The following is a 22,003-nucleotide window of genomic DNA, read 5'->3' as shown; positions in this document are numbered from 1 at the left end:
TACTTCAGAGAGGTTAGCTCAAATTTATATTCAGGAGATAGTTCGGTTGCACGGTGTGCCAATTTCCATCATATCAGATAGAGGTCCTCAGTTTACTTTACATTTCTGGAGAGCAATACAGAGTGAGTTGGGGACCCATGTAGAGCTCAGCACAGCCTTTCATCCGCAGACCAATGGACAGTCAGAGAGGATAATTCAGATTTTGGAGGATATGCTCAAGGCATGTGTGATTGACTTTGGAGGTCAGTGGGATCATTTCCTGCGTTTGGCCGAGTTTGCTTATAATAACAGTTACCAATCCAACATCGAGATGGCTCCATTTGAGGCTTTATATGGTCGGCGATGTCGTTCACCTATCGGATGGTTTGAGCCATGTGGGGCTAAGTTATACGGTACTGATTTGGTAAGGGATGCCTTGGAAAAGGTAAAGTTGTTTCAGGAGCGACTTCGTACAGCACAGTCCAGACAAAAGAGTTACGCGGATCAGAAAGCGCGTGATATATCATTTATGGTAGGTGAAAAAGTTCTCTTGAAGGTTTCGCTGATGAAGGGAATTTTGAGATTCGGGAAGAAGGGCAAGTTGAGCCCAAGGTTTATAGGCCCATTTGAGGTGTTGAAACAAGTTGGGGAGGTTGCTTATGAGCTTGCATTGCCTCCCAGCATATCGGTAGTTCATCCAATTTTTCACGTATCTATGCTCCGAAAGTATCATGCCGACCTATCACATGTGTTAGACTTCAGCACAGTTCAACTAGATAATATCTTGGGTTATGAAGAGGAGCCAATTGCCATTGTTGATAAATAGGTTCGCCAGTTGAGATCCAAGAGGATTTCTGCAGTAAAAGTCCAGTGGAGGGGCCAACCTGTCAGTGAAGCGACTTGGGAGGCCGAGGAAGACATGTGGAGCAGATATCCACACTTATTCAACACTCTAGGTACAATTCTAAACTCGTTCGAGGACGAACGTTTGTTTAAGAGATGGAGAATGTAATGACCCAACCGGTCATTTTTAAAGTGCTAAGTTTGACTTCGGTCAACTTTTTGTGAAAACGACCCCGGAATAGAATTTTGATGATTCCAATAGCTCCGTATGGTGATTTTGGACTTAGGAGCATGTTCGGAATTTTATTTGGAAGTCCGTAGTAAAATTAGGCATGAAATGGCTAAAAACAAGAACTTAAGTTTGAAAGTTTGACCGATGAGTTGACTTTTTGATACCGGAGTCGGAATCTAGTTCCGAAACTTTTCATAGATCCGTTATGTAATTTATGACTTGTGTGTAAATTTTGAGGTCAATCGGAGTTGATTTGATAGGTTCCGGCATTGAATGTAGAAGCTGAAAACTCTTAGTTTCATTAAGCTTGAATTGGGGTATGATTCATGGTTTTAGCGTTGTTTGATGTGATTTAGAGGTTCGACTAAGTTCGTATGATATTTTAGGACTTGTTGGTATATTTTATTGAGGTCCCGAGGGCCTCGGGTGAGTTTCGGATGGTAAACGGATCAAAAATTTGAGTTAAAAAGCTGCTGCAATTTTTCCTCTTCTATTGGAAATTCTGGGCTGTGATCGAGCCCAGGGTTGACGAGGTACAGGCTCGAGCTAGTGTATCGAAGCCATGATCGAAGGTCCAACTCGAGGGCCATGATCGAAGGTCCAGCTCGAGGGCCATGATCGAAGGCAAGGCTCGAGGGCCAGGGTCGAGACCCAAGATCGAGGGTCACAATTGAAGGCTCGAGTTCGATGCCATGATTGAGGCTATGATCGAAGGCCCAACCTTGATACCCAGATCGAGGCCATGACCGAGGTCCTGGCTCGAGCCTGTGATCGAAGCCGCGATCGAAGGCAAGGCTCGAGGGCATGATCGAAGGTATGGCTCGAGGGCTAGGATCGAGACCCAAGCTCGATGCCCTGATCTAAGGTACAACCTCGATGCTCTGATCGAGGGCACATGTTCGATGCCGCGATCGAGGCCCAGTTCGAGGACCAGTTCCGAAGGCTGCTGGGCAGTTTTATAAAAAGAGGGATTCGTCCCATTTGCCATTTTTGACGAACTTGAGCTTGAGCAGAGATGACTTTTGGCAGATTTTCAAGGGAAAAACATTGGGGTAAGTGATTCTAACTCGGATTTGGTCTACATATTCAAGTGTATCACTGTTTTTCACAATTTAATTAGTGTTTTGAGATTTGAGATTTGGAAAAGTTTAGAAATCTCATAGAAATGAAATTTTGAGATTTCGGTATCGATTCGGAGTCGGAATTGAGTGAAATTGGTATGGTTGGACTCGTAATTGAATGGGTTGTCGGATTTCATAACTTTCGCCGGATTCCGAGATATGGGCCCCGCGGGCGAATTTTTAATTAATTTCAGAATTTTTATTAAAAATGTAGTATTTCCTTATAGAATTTATTTCCTATAATTTTTAGTGATTGTATCGAATTATTTTGGCTAGATTCGAGCCAGACAGAGTTGGATAATCGTGGAAAAGGCAAAATTGTGGATTAAATTGGAGCAAGACGAGGTAAGTCTCTTGTCTAATCTTGTGAGGGGGAAATTACCTCATAGGTGATTAAAATTAAATAATTGTTGCTAATTGTGGGGGCTACGTACGCACATGGTGATGAGAGTCTGTGCGTAGCTATTATTAATGCTAAAGTCCGGGTAGTTTAGGACTCAAAGCATGCCTTACTTGTGTAAATTGTATTCTTTAATTTATTTATATTAATTGATATCTATATGAATAGATTGTGAATTGTTAAATAAAGATATTAAAGGATGAAAATCTCATGGGCTTGATTGTCTGTTTAAATCAATTAATTATTAAAAAAATTTGTTCTCCTCCCAAATTCATCTTATAATGAATATACTCTCCTTCCGGAGGCACATAAGAAAATGTCCGCCTTTCTTGTGGAGCGGGCCGAATGCCTCGGTAGGATAGATGCATCTATGGATCGCGCCGCATGTCCCTTGGCAGTGTACACGACACTCTGAATCGGGTCGTACGTCCTCGGTAGAAATCGTGCTGAATAATAATAATTACACGATACTTTAATAATTTATTTCAGCTTGTGAAGCTAAGTAATAAATTAGAAAATCCTTAGAATTTAATGAATAATTAATCTTGCTTGTTTAGGAATTAATTGTTACTCCTGTAAATGAGATTTAATTGATAAATTGGAATTTATTTGAATTGAAGGAATTTAATTAATATATTGAGAATTCTTACATTTGAAGGAATTTGATTATTTTCGCTAATTAAATAAATTATTTGTAAATTCTGTAAATCATGCTGATTTGAATATTCTAATTTTACTTCAATTATTATTGACCCATAGTGAGTGTCAAAGTCGGTCATCTCGTCTCTACCACTTCGAGATTAGGCTTGATACTTACTGGGTACACGTTGTTTACGTACTCATACTACACTTGCTGCACTTTTTGTGCAGGATCTAAGATAGGTACTAGTGGAGGACCTATCATCACATACCCACGTCATCCCGAGGCATAGTGTTGAGCTGCCTTTCTGAGCCGTTCTGCAGCTACCAGTGTCTCTTCTGATATTTATATTCTGTCTATTTCATTTCAGACAGTATTTGGAGTTTTGTATAATCTACTAGATGCTCATGCACTTGTGACACCGGGTCTTGGCACACACATTGGTAGAAATTGGTTTTTTCTTTGAATAAAAGTTTAACCAATGTACGTTTGACTTATTAGTTGGCTTGCCTAGCTGTAGTGTTTGGCGCCATCACGACCTATAGGTGAAATTGGGTCATGACAAATATATTGTGGGAACGAGTTGCACGCTGCAACGAAAATTAGTTGAAATAATAATTGGTTATGACTGTTGAGTTGGCTTCAACTATTAAAAACGAGTTACCTGATTCATTTCTATTATTGTTGTTGTTACTAATATTGCGTACAGGTTAATGTAAGTGACATGCATTAACCTCGTCACTATTTTGTCGAGGTTAGGCTCAACACTTACTAGTACATGGGGCCGGTTGTACTGATACTACATTCTGCACTTCTTGTGCAGATTTCGGAGTTGGCCTCAGCGGCGTACCATAGACTTGCTCGGATTTTAGCTACTCAGAGGAGACTTGAGGTATAACTGCACAGCGTCCGCAGTTCTGAAGTCCCCGTCTATCTTATTTTAGCTGTGTATTTATTTCCAGACAACTTTATTTTATTCAGACCTTTATTTGTATTATTTTAGAAGCTCATGCACCTGTGACACAAATTCTGGGATGGTATTTAGACACCGTTATTTTTATGGATTATTTACTACATTTCAAACTTTACTTCCGTATTTGTTTCTTTGTTATTAATAAATTTAAAAATTATTTAAAAATAGCTAATATTATTCTAACGATGGCTTGCCTAGCAAGTGAAATTTAGACACCAATTCTTTGCATTTAGACACGAATTCTTTGCATTTGTTAACTTTACGAGAAGAAATCTTGTAAACATGTTCTCCAGGATTAGAAGTCGGTTATTGTGATAGATTACAGTGTTGGACCTGACTTTTATTCACTGTCAATGTTATATAAACTTTTGTTAATAATATTTTCTTCAATATAAATGTTTGAGATTTATGTAGTATAATAGAAGTAGTACTAAGATGTTGTTGATAAATGGTATTGTTTAATACTTACTGAATAGGTTAATTTGGGGATTTACTCTACTGTGGAATATGTTTTGGCTGCCTTTATTTGTGCTAGAGTTTAGTAATGTGTTAGTGTGATGTGTGTAAAAATGGTGCAGGTGGGTGCAATGAGGGATTGGGAACAAATTTTGTGGTTTCTACTGTTTGTATTCTCCTATTTGGGATGTGCAGTGTCACAACCCAAAATCCCACCACAGGAGTCGTGATGGCACCTAGTCTCTAAAACTAGGTAAGCCGATTTTCATTGCATTTTTGAAGCCATTGTTTTTTTGAATTAAATAAATAATCAAAACTAACAGCGGAAATAATTACAATTTAGAACCTCCCAAGACTGGTAGTACTGAGTCACGAACACTAACGGAATACATAGAATGATCAGGAGGACCGAATATACAATATTGTTTGATTACAAATTAACAGTACAATGAAATGAAAAGACTCCAAGGGACTGCGATAACCAAGCAGCTCTACCTTGAATCCTTACGATCCCGCTTTAACTCTGCTCAAGTCCGTTATCTTCAATACCTGGCTCTGCACAAAAATGTGCAAAAGTGTAGAGTGAGGACACCACAGCGGTGCCCAGTAAGTATCAAGACTAACCTCAATGGGGTAGAGACGAGGTACAGTCAAGCCACTCACTAGTCTAAAAATATGTGCAATATAATATACAAAAATAATAGGAAACAAATAATAATAATAATAATAATAATAATAATAATAATAATAATAATAAAGACAGTATAAAAAAACCAGTGATATACACAACAGAAAATAGGAATACCATTAATATCACTCAGCAATTAATAAACACAATTACACTCAATTAAATCAAGCCTTCAAATAAATTTCTTTCACATAGTTCTTTCAGATAACTCTCTTTCAAATATAATTTTCTCAAATAATTATTTTTCAAATATAATTCTTTCAATAATCTTTTCAAATAGAATTTACTCAAATAAATATCTTTCAAAATACAATTCTTTTATATGATACTTTCTAAGTAAAGAACCTTTCAAATAAATATTTTGAATATAATTCTTTCAATTAAAAAGTCACCATGTGACACCTCATTTCAAAATCATCAAAATACGGGTTTCAGCCCATTTTCATATTTTTCGTAAATACGGGTCTCAGCCCATTTTCATATTTCCACGGCACCTCGTGCCCATAATTAAATCATCATATTTGCCGGGCACCTCGTGCCCTCATTTCTTATCACAACTGCACGGACAATTCACGTGCCAAATATCATTATCATTTCATCACAACACCTCGTGCCCACATTTATTATCCTAACTGCACGGACAATTTACGTGCCAATATCCCCATCTCATATCAAAATTCACGACACCCCGTGCCCACATTTCCTTTTATAAATCGCCTGACAATAGCCACAGGCTCCAAATTTCAACATAGATCAGATTATTATCAATTTGCTAACAACAAGATAAGTTGCACAAGGTATAAAAATAAATACAAGTAAATCACAACATTACATGAAAATTGTCAACACCACAAACCCACATCATCATATATCGTCCCTGACAATAGCCACCCTTATCGCTCCTATTGCCATCCTTATCGCTCATTTAGCCACCCTTATCGCTCCGCCCAGACAATATCAATAGCCACCCTTATCGCTCTTATTGTCACCCTTATCGCTCATTTAGCCACCCTTATCACTCCGCCCAGACAATATCAATTGCCAACAAACACAACAATGAAATGCCACCCTTATAACCACATAATATCAACGGTGAAATGCCACCCTTATATCCACATAATATCAACTCACACAACACAATAATTTACACAGGAAATTATCACAACAACATAACAAAAATCAATTCATATCATAATTTGCCCAATGGCCACAACTAAATTTCAAAGCTACAACCAAGTCAATTAATTTTACAGCAAATATCCAAATGCTCCACACAATGTGTATAACACTCAAAAACAATCAATGGAGATAGAAATTACTCAACATAAAGAAAAGTCTTCATAAAAGATCAGATTTTTAATAATTATATAAGCACCTCTTCTTAAGCTCATTTAATTAATTATTTACAGAGGGGAAAATCTAAAACGAAATTAAATTCCAATAAATTTCAAGCCAGCAAATTCACGAAATATCATAAATAATCAAATAACAATCACATCACATTGTCATATAACAACAGAGTCAACAACAAGGGTTTAGGCACGACAAGTAGATGCTTAAATATGTGCCAATAATTACCCAATTTACTACACAATATGCTCAAGACTTTAACTCAATAAAATTTGCACGTATAAACCAAGTACGTACTCGTCACCTCGCGTACATGATTTTTAATTATCCAAGTTGCACATAAGACTCAATGCCTAAAGAGAATTTCCCCACTCGAGGTTAAGCAAGACACTTACCTTTTGAAGTTAGGCCGATATTCCAAAATAGCCTTCTTTCTTGAATTGACCTTCGGGCAGCTCAAATCTATCAAAATTAATTGTATAACTTCATTAAAATTCATCGAAAATGATTCGGGATAATAATACGATGACTTAAAAATTTATTCCAAAAAGTCAACAAAAGTCAATGCGGGACCCGCCCCTCATAACTTGACAAAATTTTCATGAAATACGAACACCCATTCCGATACAAGTTCAACCATACCAATTTTATCGAATTCCAACAACAACTTGACTTCCAAATCTTAAATTTTCGTTTTTGGAAGCTTTTACAAAAATCTTGAATTTTCCTCCATTAAATCCGAATTAAATTATGGATTCAAAGAAATAATCATGGAAATTAATCAAAACTAAATAAGAATCACTTACCCCAAACACCTACGCAAGAATCTCTCCAAAAATCGCCTTCTACCGAGCTCCAAATTTGGTTTTGAGTTATGAACTCAAACCCCCGTTTTTTGGGACTTTTAATTCTGCCCAGAGAGGCCTTCTTCGCGTTCGCGAAGGCCAAAACCCAACTGCCTCAAATCCTTCATCGCGTTCGCGACCTCCTCATCACGTTTGCGAAGGCCAATTATTTTTGCCCCATCATTTCCTCTTCGCGTTCGCGATGACCAGCTGACCAACTCATTCTCATTCGCGTTCCACTCTTCGCATTCGCGAAGGCCAAACTACCCCAGGCCCCAAATCTTCCTTCCTTCTTCGCGTTCGCGTTGCCAAGACCGCATTTGCGAAGGCTTGCCTTGCTCATTCTTCGCGTTCACGTTCACAGCTTCGTGTTCGCGAAGGACAATTCATCAGCCCCTCAAAATCCTCTTCGCGAACGCGAGACACCCTTCGCGTTCGCGAAGAAGGAAATCATACTTCAGCAACAGCAGTCCAAACAACTCCAATTTGGTCCGAAACAAAACCGAGCCCCTCGGGACCCTATCCAATCCTACTAACCAGTCCCATAACATAACACAGACTCGCTCGAGGTTTCAAATCACATCAAATCACGCCGAAAACACAAATCGCACCACAAATCGAACTTATGAACTTCCAAAACTTCGAACTTCTAAAACTCGTGCTGAAACCTATCAAACCAACCCGGAATGACGTCAAATTTTGCAGGCAAGTCCTATATAACATAGCGCAGTTGTTCCAACTCTCGGAATCGCATTCCAAACCCAATATCAAAAAGTCAACCATCCAGTCAAACTTCCCAAAAATTCGACTTTCGCCATTTTAAGCCTAAATTGATTACTGGCCTCAAATTCACAGTCCGGACACGCTTCTAAGTCCAAAATCACCCAACGGAGCAAACAAAACCGTCGAAACTCCATTCCGGAGTCGTCTTCACACATTGCCGACTATGGTCAAAATCCTAAAACTTAAGCTTCCGTCTTAGGGACTAAGTGTCCCAAATCACTCCGAATCATATGTAATTCAAACTCGACCACACACACAGGTCATAATACATATTGCGAGTCTGCTCGAAATCTTATGTCACTAAACGGGGCATAAATTCTTAAAATGACAAGTCGGGTCGTTACATGCAGAGCTCTTGATATTTGATGGCTAAACAGTGGATCAAGACATCAGTTGGCTTAGCTTCACTGCGGGATCAGTACTGCTTGGGGCTTTCTGTATCATGGTGGTAACTTCAGAATGTTTGAAGGCTCGTGTGCTTATGGTTTGATCAAACCAAAATATGTAAAGTTCTGCAACATTGTAGGACCGCTCAGGATGCTTGGAGTTATTTTCGCATTGGACTATAGAAAAGGTGATTTGGCTGGTCCTTTGCTGTATTGGGTTATTCTTACTGCATCATTCTCTAGTTTTTCCATGCTTATGCTTTTGAGACCGGTTGCTACAAACTTCGGTTTATTTTACCCATTTTGCATTCTGTTGTTCGGTTTCTCCATGAGAGAATATGATAGGTATGCTTTGGAGACTATTATGCCAACGGTTGTTTGCGTTATTCAGTGTGCACACGAGCCACTTCCTAGACCATAACTATTTGGTATGTTGTTTCATCAAATATTGTGTTAGCTTTTTGCATTGTATTTAGGGTTGGTTTCCTTTTGTTAACCAGAGCCCATGTGGAGACTAGGGCTATTTCCGCTATTGCTGCAAGATATTGACATAAATAAATCTATGCATTTCTTTTGTATTTTGAGTTAGTGTTAAATCTTGGTTTTGTTAATATTGTAGGAAGATGGCCCTTCGTCATGCTATTGAGGCTTTTATTGTTGATGTTGCTAATGCTTAGTGGAATTCTTCAGGCACTACATGGAGAAATTGCCACTTTTCAAATATGTTTATTGGCTTCCATCATTATGATTATCCAAGTGAAAGGATTAAAATTGGTAGAGGTTTGTCTTAAGTAATTTTGTGTCTTTATTTTGTAATATTTTAGCTTAGCATTAAATATTTATTTGGTTAATACTATAATTGTAATGTTGTTCGACCACTGAAAAATATGTTCGTAGATGGAGTAGACATCACAAGTCTAATACCCCATAATATATTGTATTATTAATAATTAATATTATTCTCACACCCAAGAAGACGAAAAGAAACAATATCATTATCACAAATAGAAACCATAGGAAAAATAATATCATGTAAATGCGAAAGTAGATACAAAGAAAACGTGATAGAGAGTACATAGATGCAACACTATGGAAAACAAAAGAGTAGTAAGACACAATATTGCCACTAGCTGAAATCGGCAAAAAACCTGCCATACTAGCCTCACAAAGGTTTGAAGTAAGGTAGACTCAACTACCTCCTAACCTACAACCCTAATACTCGACCTCCACACCTTCCTATCAAGAGTTATGTCCTCGGAAATCTGAAGCCTCTCCATGTCCTGCCTGATCACCTCTCCCCAATACTTCTTAGGTCGTCCTCTACCTCTTCTCGTGCCCTCCAAAGACAGCCGTTCACACCTATTTACATGAGCATCTGGGCTTCTGCTTTGCACGTGTCCAAACTATCTGAGCCTCACTTCCCGCATCTTATCATCAATGGGAGCCATACCCACCTTCTCCCGAATATCTTCATTCCTGATCTTATTCATCCTAGTGTGTCCGTACATCCACCTCAACATCGTTATTTCTGCTACTTTCATCTTCTGGATATGTGAGTTCTTAATAGACCAACACTCAACTCCATATATCATGGCCGATCTAACCACCACTTTGTAAAACTTACCTTTGAGTATCAGTGGCACTCTCGTATCACACAAGACTCCAGATGCTAACCTCCACTTCATCCACCCTACCCCAATACGATGTGTTACATCCTCGTCTATCTCCCCTACTCTCTTAATAACCGACCCAAGGTAGTTGAAATTGCCACTACTTGGTATGACCTGTGATTCAAGCCTCACTTCCACGCCCACTTCCCTCGGCTCAGTGCTGAACTTACATTCCATGTATTCCATCACCGTCCTGCTCAGCTTGAAACCCTTAGACTCAAGGGCCTGTCTCCACACCTCCAACCTCTTGTTAACACTGGTTCGCGATTCATCAATCAGAACTATGTCATCGGTGAATAACATACACCATGGCACCTCCCATTGAATATGGTGTGTTAACACATCCATCAACAGGGCAAATAAGAATGGGCTGAGCGCAGAAACTTGGTGTAAACCCATAACAACTGGAAACTGCTAAGAGTCGCCTCCTACAGTCCTAACCCGAGTCTTAGCCCCATCATACATGTCCTTAATTTCCCAAATATAGGCAGCCGACATGCCTTTTGCCTCTAAGCATCTATAAAGAACTTCTCTAGGAACCTTGTCTTACGCCTTCTCTAAGTCTATAAACATCATGTGCAGATCCTTCTTCCTCTCCCCTTATCGTTCCACTAACCTCCTAATAAGGTGTATAGCTTCCGTAGTAGAACGACCCGGTATGAACCCGAACTGGTTGTCGGATATAGACACTGTCCTCCTCACTCTCGCTTCAATCACCCTCTCCCATACTTTCATGGTATGACTCAGTAATTTGATACACCTATAATTGTTATAACTCTGGCATTATTCTAGAATTTAGAAATCATAAAATTGAAATACTTTCTCCGATGCTTTAGGTTTCAAAGACTGAAAATTTGCAAGGAGGGGAAAGAACTAAAGGAAACAAAGGGAACCGTGTAGAAGCAGGAAAATGATATGATTTATGCAAAGTGCAAATTCTGATTTATTTAATTTATAGGGAAAATAAAAATAGAAATTGCAATACTGGAAGCTAATCCTATATTCAATTACCTTGATACAAGATCTCAAATCGCGACCGGGAGATCGGACTGTAATGACCCAACCGGTCATTTTAACTTTTAAAACCTCGTTCCCTAAAATGAAACTTCCCGTAGGTACTTTTAATGATTTATGACTTGTGGGGATGGTTGGTTCGGGATTTGGAAGCGTTTGGATTGAAATCGGAACACTTAGTTCCTTAAGTTAAGCTTAAAAGGCCAAGTTTGACTTCGGTCAATAATTTGAGAAAACAATCCCGGAATCAGAGTTTGACGGTTCCAATAGCTTTGTATGGTGATTTTGGACTTAGGAGCGTGTTCGGAATTTATTTGAAAGTTCGTAGTTAAATTAGGCTTGAAATAGCTAAAAGAAGAATTTAAGTTTGGAAGTTTGATTGGGGAGTTGACTTTTGATACCGGAGTCGGAATCTATCTCCAAAACTTTTCATAGCTCTGTTATGTCATTTATGACTTGCGTACAAAATTTGAGGTCAATCGGACTTGATTTGGTAGGTTCTGGCGTCGTTTGTAGAAATTGGAAGTTTCAAAATTCATTAGGCTTGAATCGATGGTCCACGATCGCGTAGAAGGAATCACTCGGCAAAGAGCTTTAAGTTCTGTCGTCCCATTTTTCCATTTTTAACGATTTGGAACTCGGATTTAGACGATTTTTGGGAGACTTTCAAAGAAAACAATGGGGTAAGTGTTCTTAATTCAATATTTGTTAAATTACCCGAATCCATCATTGTTTTTATTATTTAATTGGTAAATTGAGTTGGAAAAAGTTTGAAAACCCTCTTGGATAGATTTGAGGATTTGAGGGCCGAATTGTTACGGAATTTAGTAATTTTGGTATGGGTAGACTCGTGGTTGAATGAGCGTTCATATTTCGTAACTTTCGCCGAATTCCGAGACGCGAGCCCCACGGACGATTTTTGAGTTAATTTAGGATTTTATTGAAAAATGTAGTAGTTTCTTATAGAATTGATTCATATAATTTTTAGTGATTGTATCGAATTATTTTATCTAGATTCGAGCCAAACAGAGTTGGATAATCGTGGAGAAGGCATTCTAGTGGATTAAATTGGAGCAAATTGAGGTAAGTCTCTTGTCTAATCTTATAAGGGGGGGAAGGGGAATTACCCCATAGATGATTAAAAATTAATAAATGTTGCTAATTGTGGGGGCTACGTACGCACGAGGTGACGAGAGTCTGTGCGTAGCTACTATAAATGCTAAAGTCCGGGTAGTTAGGACTCTAAGCATGAATTATTTGTGGAAACTGTATTCTTTGTTTAATTAATATATATATATATATATAAATATATGTATATATATATATTGTGAATTGTTAGATAAAAATATTAAAGAATGGAAATCTCATATGCTTGATTCATTGTTTAAATTAAATAATTTTTAAGAGAAATTGTTCTTCCTCCCTAATTTATCTTTTAATGAATATACTTTCCTTCCGGAGGTACATAAGAAAATGTCTTCCTTTCTTGTGGAACGGGCCGAATGTCTCGGCAGGATAGATGCATCTATGGATCATTCTGCACGTCCCTCGGCAGTGTACACGACGCTCTGGATTGGGCCATATGACCTCGGCAGAAATCATGCTTAATAATAATAATTACACGATACTTTGATAGGTTATTGCAGTTTGTAAAGCTAATTGATAAATTAAAAATCTTTGGAATTTAAAGAATTATTATCCCTGGCTGTTAAGGAATTATTGGTAATCATGTAAATGAGACTAATTGACAAATTGGAAATTTATTGGAATTGAAGGAATTTAATTATTTCTGTTGGTTAAATAAATTATTGTTATATTCTGTGAATCATGCTGATTTAGATATTCTAGTTTTATTTCAATTAATATTATTGACCAATAGTGAGTGTCAAAGTCGGCCATCTCGTCTCTACCACTTCGTGATTAGGCTTGATACTTACTGGATACACGTTGTTTACGTACTCCTACTACACTTGCTGCACTTTTTGGTACAGGACCTGAGGCAAGTACTAGTGGGGGACCTATCGTCTTACACTCACGTTATCCAGAGGCATAGTGGTGAGCTGCCTTTCTGAGCCGTTTTGCAGCTACCAATATTTCTTCTTATATTTATATTATGTCTCAGACAATATTTGAAATTTTATAAAATCTAATAGATGCTCATACGCTTGTGACACCAGGTTTTGGCACACACATTGATATTATTTTCTGAAATTTAAACTAATCGGAATCTTTTATATTCTCGTTAATATTGCTAGTAAAAGATTAAAACAAATTACTTAGAAACTTTTTCTGAAAATAATTGATATATGTTTAATTTATTTGTTGGCTTGCCTAGCTGTATGTTGGGCACCATCACGACCTATACGTGAAATTGGGTCGTGACACAGGCTTTTCAATAAATGAACTTTATTCAATAAAAAAAAATTAGATACACAAGAGACGCTTTTTTAAATGTTTTGTCCAATTTTTCACTTAGACAACCAAAACTTTCTATTTTTGGGGCCCTTTCATAGAGGCAAATTCATTTTAATAAAAATGTGCCGAATCCTGATGGAAACTGTGTCTAAATGTTCTTCATTTTCTCCATTGACGTACAATTGATACGGGTTACACAGAGATAAGGGCACAAGATAAGCAATAAAATAAAATAAAAATAGCTCGGTGCACGAAGCATCCCACATTCATGCAAGGTCGGGGAAAGGGCCGCACCCTAAGGGGGTGTGATGTAGACAGCCTACCCTAATGCAAGTATCAGTGGCTGATTCCACGACTTGAACCCATAACCTATAGATCACACGGAAATAACATTACCATTACACCACGGACACCTTCAAATCAGACAGGCAACCGCTCCAACTCCTTTTTAGGATGTTCGGGTACTTCGGGAGCACAATATATCATGTATCTATAGAAGCATAAACCAACGCAGAAGGTTAAAGCCAAAGCTCTAACTAACAATTCTCCGTCCACCATGTAAACAAGAACTTGCATTACTAATTCCAGCAATAAGTCTTTTTCCACAATATCATATGATACGTGCATGAAGTGACCAAACACATAGAAATATATGGTGCAACCTACTAAAAGAGCGAGATACCCATATATATATATATAGGGTGAGAATGAGACAAGTACACGAAGATATTACCGTACCATTTGATGTGATATGTTGAATATATATATAAATAAAAATAAATACACTTTATAGTTCTATTAAATATTGCATCTCATGAGATAATCTCAAAATATTTATAGACATCTTTTAAACAAAATTCTATATAAAGTCTTAAAAGTATATATAATAAATTATATATTTATATGTCGGTTTGGTTCGAATTTTTTTATTCAATATCAAATCAAATCAAACCAAACATAGTCGGGTTTTTAATCGATTTGGTTTGACTTTTTAATTTATTGTGGTTTTCCGATTCGGTTTGTAAACCCCTATCTAGAATTATCATGCTTAATCAAAGATTCTTATATATACGGTGCAGATCAAGGTTGCATAGCATTTAAATTTATAAGAGCAAAACTTCAGCTGATTACGAGAGTGTGTTTGGCTAATTGTATAGTTTATATAATCTCAATTTTTTTGTAGAACTCTATCCCGTCAAATTAATAAATGAGATTTTGCATTTTCATACTACTTTGGTTTAGTAGTTGTTTTTGCAACTAGAGGTGTGTAAGGGTCACTAGAAAATGATAAAAGGAGAAGGATATGTTAGAAGAACCAACTGTTAACAAGATATTCCACTTCTTCACAACTGCAAGAAGAGAAAAGAAATTATTATATGCAGGGACAAACAACCAAAAATCAAGACAATGACATAAGGGATAGCAACATAACAAATATATATATATATATTCAAGGGCAAGGATAACATATATATATATATATATATATATTCAAGGGCAAGGATAACATAATGTATAAAACATCACGCATTCATGTAGAGTTCGAAAAAATATCATATCTCAAGCGATGTGATATAGATAACCTACGCTAATATAACTCATATTAGATGTTGAAATATCCACACGGAAAAAAGTCACCAAACAACTTGAAGCCACTACTTGTAAAGCCAGTTCCCATGCATAAATAAATTGGCAGAGACAATGAGCCCCAATAAGTCAAAAAATGAAATGCATTCATCACAAAACATACAACCAATTATTCATACCACTAGTCCACTATCCTCTGTAGGTTACAATTTTTGTAGTAATTGAAAAAACAAACATGTTCAAGCGACCTAAACAGAAATTGCAAAATCCAAGAACCAACCTTGGATTTCTTGTCATTTAAATGTTCCTTTAGGTAGGGGCAAAGCTAGAACGTAACATAAAAGTTCAGTCGAATCCAATTGATTTTGTCCGAATTTTATATTTTATATTAAGAAATTCACTAAATATGTACACTCGATGTCATTATCCTAAAATTTAAAATTCAAATATTTGCTCCGATGCTTTAGGTTTCAAAGACAGAAAATTTGCAAGGCGGGGGAAAGAACTAAAGGAAACAAAGGGGACCGTGTAGAAGCAGGAAAACGATCTGATTTATGCAAAGTGCAAATTCTGATTTATTTAATTTATAGGGAAAATAAAAACAGAAATTGCAAAAATGGAATCTAATCCTATATTCAATTACCTTGATACAAGATTTCAAATGGCGACCTGGAGCTCGGGCTGTTGAACTACTTTACTACTTTCAATAAATGAATTTTATTCAATAAAAAAAAAAAAGATAGACAAGAGACGCTTTTTCTAAATGTTTTGCCCAATTTTTCACTTAGACAACCAAAACTTTCAATTTTTGGGGCCCTTTCATAGAGGCAAATTCATTCAGTCTAATATTTAATAAAAATGTGCCGAATCCTGATGGAAACTTTGTCTAAATGTTCTTCATTTTCTCCATTGACGTACAATTGATACGGGTTACACAGTGATAAGGGCACAAGATAAGCTATAAAATTAAAAAACAACTCGGTGCACGAAGCATTCCACATTCATGCAAGGCCGGGGGAAGGGCCGCACCCTAAGGGGTGTGATGTAGACAGTCTACCCTAATGCAAGTATCAATGGCTGATTCCACGCCTTGAACCCATGATCTATAGATCACACGGAAATAACATTACCATTACACCACGGACACCTTCAAATCAGACGGGCAGCTGCTCCAACTCCTTTTTAGGATGTTCAGGTACTTCGGGAGCACAATATATCATGTATCTATAGAAGCATAAACCAACGCAGAAGGTCAAAGCCAAAGCTCTAACTAACAATTCTCCGTCCACCATGTAAACAAGAACTTGCATTACTAATTCCAGCAATAAGTCTTTTTCCACAATATCATATGATACGTGCATGAAGTGACCAAACACATAGAAATATGTGGTGCAACCTAGTAATAGAGCGAGATACCCATAATTGAACTCCAAAAGGTGATGCAGGACTGCTGCAGTCATCACAGGAATGACCTCGATCATAAATTTTGCCTTGGCACCAATTATCTGGAAAGGCATGTCGCGATGCCAATAAACAACAGAATAGTGCGCAGTAAAATGAATTATAAAGCCACCCACCATGAAAAGGAACGTGAAAATTCCCGGAACATGTTCTAAATTCAGGAGGGCAGCGACTATACACAAGAAGGAAAAGTAACTATAAATAAGCCACCATATGTCTTCAAGCCTTACAAGACCCCCTGAAATAAACACAAGAAGAACATATTCAGCATCTCAAAGAAAGTTACGAAAACACAAAATCAAGCACACCAAGACCATGAACAAGCACAATTGGAGAGGGCAACTTGCAATAAAAATCACTACTTTCAAAGTCTAAAAAGAAGTAACTTCTCGTCTCCAAACTATATCAGCAAAGAAGTTGTGGCATTGTTCTGGCATCCAAGCTAGAAAAACACTATAATTACATCCGCTCCTACGAATATTCATAAATTTATGGCAATATCAATGGCAAGATTATGACACACTGACTACATTGTCCAACTTATTACATTGTGTATACATTCCTTAAGTACAGCTTCCTTCTGCCATATGAAATTTGTCCAATAGTCCACTAGTCTAAAAGTGTTTGTACACCCCACTTTAGTTGATTCCAGTATCAAGCATCATATACAAATGGATTCCATCTCAAAAAGCACCAAAAAATTACTGTTATGTACTAAATTTGAAAGATCCTACAAGATATCCTAGGAATATTCACGGTATGTCCACTACCCTGTTAGGGCTAGACTTGATATTTATTAAGTACACGTGAATTATTGTACTCATATTATCTGCACAAAAAGACTCTGTTCCTGGGACCCAGGAGATAGAGTTGGGCTGATACTTGGATACTTCGCTGAGCTGCCTTGTTTGGATTCGCAGCTCTAGCCCCCTCATTAAGACTACCAAGTTGACTATCTGTTCGTATGTGATAAATTTTAGGTGAAAAGACTTACCATCTGATTGACCACCAAATGCCTCTGGAAGCCTAATCTTCTTGTAAATTGAAACCACGACCTTCAAGCTCTGCGTGCCCTTCTGATAGGAAACCGTCGCATTGCCACAGGGAGAGGCACATAGAGGGATAGCATCACCCATCTGGCTGCAGATAGATTTCATGTATTGATTTATATTTTGCCGTCTTACAAGAAAGGGATAAAATTAAGGAGAAGGATATGTTCAAGAAGCTGTTTTTTCACTAACAACTGCAAAAAGAGAATTACAACAACAACATCCAATTTATTCCCGCAAGTGGGATCTGGGGAGGATAGGATGTACGCAGCCTTACCCCTACCCTGGAAGGTCAGATAGGATATTTCCGGAAGACCCTCGGCTGAAGAGAAGATGTAAGAAGCACCGATAACAAGAAATAACAATACAGGATATTTAGAAAACTAAATCCAAAATAACAAAGGAGAACTAAAAAAGAATAAATGCAGATGGCAATTTGGCAAAAGAAGTTGAATATAAGGGGCTAGCAACATCACCAATATACAACTACTTCATAAGTAGGCCACAGATATCAAATGATCATAAAATATTCACACAATAAGACAGATTTATCAACTTCATAACACTACCTTAAACACTAGTAAAGATTTAAAAGTTAAAACCCATATAATAAATTTGCAGAAACGTTACTGATTAGATCAGCTAAAAAACTTCAAAGGGTCATCAGAAAACATAACCAATCATACCACTTTCGAATATTTATTTTTGTAGCAGAAATTAAACATGTTAAACAAATTGCAAAAACCAGGAACCAAAGGTTGGATTTTTTGTTTTAAAATTTTATATGCTCGTTTAGGGTTTAAAGACTGAAAATTTGCTTCGAATAAAGAGGAGGGGGATAAACAACTGTGTAGAAGTATTAGAGAAAAACTGCAAAAGGTCTGAAACCTCAAAAATTATACAAATTGCAAAACTCTGACTAATTTATTTATTAAAAAAAGAATTAATAGATTAAATTCAACTACCTTGACGAAAAAGATCCAAACTGTGCTGCGACCTTCAACAGGAGAAGAGAAAGAACGCGAATGAGGGTTAAGGGAAAGGAGTTATATTCCTGCGAAAGAAAGGAACGAGAAATAGAAAAATAAAAAATTGCTTGGCGTTTTGGACTAATCCCTAAACGAATTAGGAGTAATACGTAATTCCAAGAGTTCTTACACCTTTAGGGGTCGTTTGGTACGACATATAAGAATAGTGCTGAATAGAGTATATTAGTAATGCTGGTATTAGTAATGCTGACATTAGTTATGCTAAAATTATTTTTTATCCACTGTTTGATTTGGTGTATTAAAGCATTGCATAATTTTTTAAAAATTGAATGTTTACAAAAGTACTCTCCACAATTTTTAACTTTAGCTATAAAAATTAACTTTATAGATAACAGAACAAGAAAGGAAAGGCTGAGGCTCTTTTGATGCTCCATTTTCAAAGTATGTTGCTCAATGAAGTGAATCTAGGTAAAGTTGTGACGTTAATTCAAAACTAAACGTGGATACATTCTGTGCATAATAATCACTTGTTTGGAACGATAACATGGTCAGTCACATGGAACTCCCACGTGACTTTGATCTCTGAAGAGGAAGATGATTTGGTTGCATTCACCCGTGCTTTTCCATGGCCAAAGCGTACAGAGAGAAATCTGTTTGTTAATAATATGGGGAAAATATTTGATATGCGCTATTATTAGGGATTTGAGGGGGGCAAGTAGGTCTTTAACCATATTTATGCAAGTATTAAAAACCCTTGCATTACTAATGTCATGGTTTTCTATGCATTGCTTATACATAGCATAATACCAAGTATAATGTTTAACTAATACAAGTATTAGTTATACATAGGTTGAAAAAATATACCAAACGGGGTACTAGTAATGCACATAGTTAATGTTTGCATTATTTTTTCTAGCACCTCCTACCAAACGACCCCTTACTATTTATAGTACGTAATATGTTGGCAATTGGCATGAGTTACTTATGGTAATAGCCATAATAAGCGGTAACCTTTTTATTTAATTAGTAGTCATTCCTTTTCATTGCCGGGTAAGAATAGCCATAATTAACGTGTAATTTTTATTTTGTAGTCATAAATTAACCTATGTTGAGAAAGGAAAAGAAATATTAAGACAAACACACATTTCTCGTCAAGTCTCAATTTGATATTGCATTTTTAGCAAGATGAATCTTGAACAGAAGATGTGGCTCTGTGAGAGAATGGAGATACAAAGGTTCAAATTTCAAATTCAACAAATTCCGCACGACATGAATGAAAGAAATGGAAATTTCCTAACAGTTTTGTAGCCTCTGGAAAATAAATACAGACGTCTCTGTACCGATCCGCAAGACTCAACTAGACTCGTTCGTGACACGTAGAACCTATGAACCTAGAGCTTTGATACCAACTTGTCACAACCCAAAATTCCACCACAGGAGTCGTGATGGCACCTAGTCTCTAAGACTAGGTAAGTCGATTTCCATTGCATATTTGAAGCCATATTTTTTAATTAAATAAATAATCAAAACTAACAGCGGAAATAATTACAATTTAGAACCTCCCAAGACTGGTAGTACTGAGTCACGAACTCTAACTGAATACATAGAATGATCACGAGGACCGAATATACAATACTGTTTGATTACAAATTAACAGTACAATAAAATGAAAAGACTGCGACAACTAAACAGCTCTTACCTTGAATCCTTACGATCTCGCTTTAACTCTGCTCAAGTCTGTTATCTTCAATACCTGGCTCTGCACAAAAAAGTGCAAAAGTGTAGAGTGAGCACACCACAGCGGTGCCCAGTAAGTATCAAGACTAACCTTAAAGTAGAGACGAGGTGCAGTCAAGACACTCACTAGTCGAAAAACATGTGCAATATAATATAAAAAAATAATAGGAAACAAATAATAATAAAGACAGTATAAAACAACCAGTGATATGCACAACAGAAAATAGGAATACCATTAATATCACTCAGCAATTAATAAACACAATTACACAATTAAATCAAGCATTCAAATAAATGTCTTTCACATAGTTCTTCCAAATAACTCTCTTTCAAATATAATTTCCTCAAATAAATATCTTTCAAAATATAATTCTTTTATATGATACTTTCTAAGTAAAGATCCTTTCAAATAAATATTTTGAATATAATTCTTTCAATTAAAAAGTCACCATGTGACACCTCATTTCAAAATCATCAAAATACGGGTCTCATCCCATTTTCATATTTTTCGTAAATACGGGTCTCAGCCCATTTTTATATTTCCACGGCACCTCGTGCCCATAATTAAATCATCATATTTGCCCGGTACCTCGTGCCCTCATTTCGTATCACAACTGCACGGACAATTCACGTGCCAAATATCATTATCATTTTATCACAGCACCTCGTGCCCACATTTTTTATCACAACTGCAAGGACAATTCACGTGCTAATACCCCCAACTGATATCAAAATTCACGGCACCTCGTGCCCATATTTCCTTTTATAAATCGCCTGGCAATAGCCACATGCTCCCAATTTCAACATAAATCAGATTATTATCAATTTGCTAACAACAAGACAAGTTGCACAAGGTATAAAAATAAATACAAAAAAATCACAACATTACATGAAAATTGTCAACACCACAACCCCACATCATCACATATCGTCCCTGACAATAGCCACCCTTATCACTCTTATTGCCACCCTTATCGCTCCTTTAGCCACCCTTATCGCTCCTCCCAGACAATATCAATAGCCACCCTTATCGCTCCTATTGCCACTCTTATTGCTCCTTTAGCCACCCTTATCACTCCGCCCAGACAATATCAATTGCCAACAAACACAATAGTGAAATGCCACCATTATAACCAAATAATATCAACGGTGAAATGCCACCCTTATATCCACATAATATCAACTCACACAACACAAAAATTTACACAGAAAATTATCACAACAACATAACAAAAATCAATTCATCACAATTTGCCCAATGGCCACAATCAAATTTCAAAGCTACAACCAAGTCAATTAATTTCACAGCAAATAGCCAAATGCTCCACATAATGTGTACAACACACAAAAACAATCAATAGAGATAGAAATTACTCAACATAAAG

The 22,003-nt window shown here is 36.9% G+C and overlaps 2 protein-coding genes across 2 annotated transcripts; both read right to left on the bottom strand.

The window, feature by feature from the left end:
• Positions 1-10,099: 10,099 nt before the first annotated feature.
• LOC138899534 (uncharacterized) lies at positions 10,100-10,714 on the bottom strand. The gene has a single exon (XM_070186073.1). The coding sequence runs from the start codon at positions 10,712-10,714 to the stop codon at positions 10,100-10,102; it is 615 nt and encodes a 204-aa protein (XP_070042174.1).
• A 5,539-nt stretch (positions 10,715-16,253) lies between these two features.
• LOC138899450 (uncharacterized) lies at positions 16,254-19,011 on the bottom strand. Its single transcript, XM_070185863.1, has 3 exons — positions 18,858-19,011; positions 17,838-17,983; positions 16,254-17,081 (listed from the first exon to the last, which is right to left on the bottom strand). The coding sequence occupies exons 2-3, from the start codon at positions 17,977-17,979 to the stop codon at positions 16,537-16,539; spliced, it is 687 nt and encodes a 228-aa protein (XP_070041964.1). The 5' UTR covers positions 17,980-17,983; positions 18,858-19,011; the 3' UTR covers positions 16,254-16,536.
• Between the last annotated feature and the right edge of the window lie 2,992 nt (positions 19,012-22,003).

The sequence above is a fragment of the Nicotiana tomentosiformis genome, chromosome 9, assembly GCF_000390325.3.
Source record: "Nicotiana tomentosiformis chromosome 9, ASM39032v3, whole genome shotgun sequence".
Classification (NCBI taxonomy): domain Eukaryota; kingdom Viridiplantae; phylum Streptophyta; class Magnoliopsida; order Solanales; family Solanaceae; genus Nicotiana; species Nicotiana tomentosiformis.
The sequence above is the reverse complement of the archived record's forward strand: the minus strand, read 5'-3'. Positions and strand labels throughout refer to the sequence as shown.

Coding starts and splice junctions, on each gene's coding strand:
- LOC138899534 (XM_070186073.1), bottom strand. CDS start 10,714: ATGGATGTGTTAACACACCATATTCAATGGGAGGTGCCATGGTGTATG.
- LOC138899450 (XM_070185863.1), bottom strand. CDS start 17,979: ATGGGTGATGCTATCCCTCTATGTGCCTCTCCCTGTGGCAATGCGACG. Junction 17,082..17,837: donor ATTTGGTGGTCAATCAGATG/GTAAGTCTTTTC, acceptor TGTTTATTTCAG/GGGGTCTTGTAAGGCTTGAA.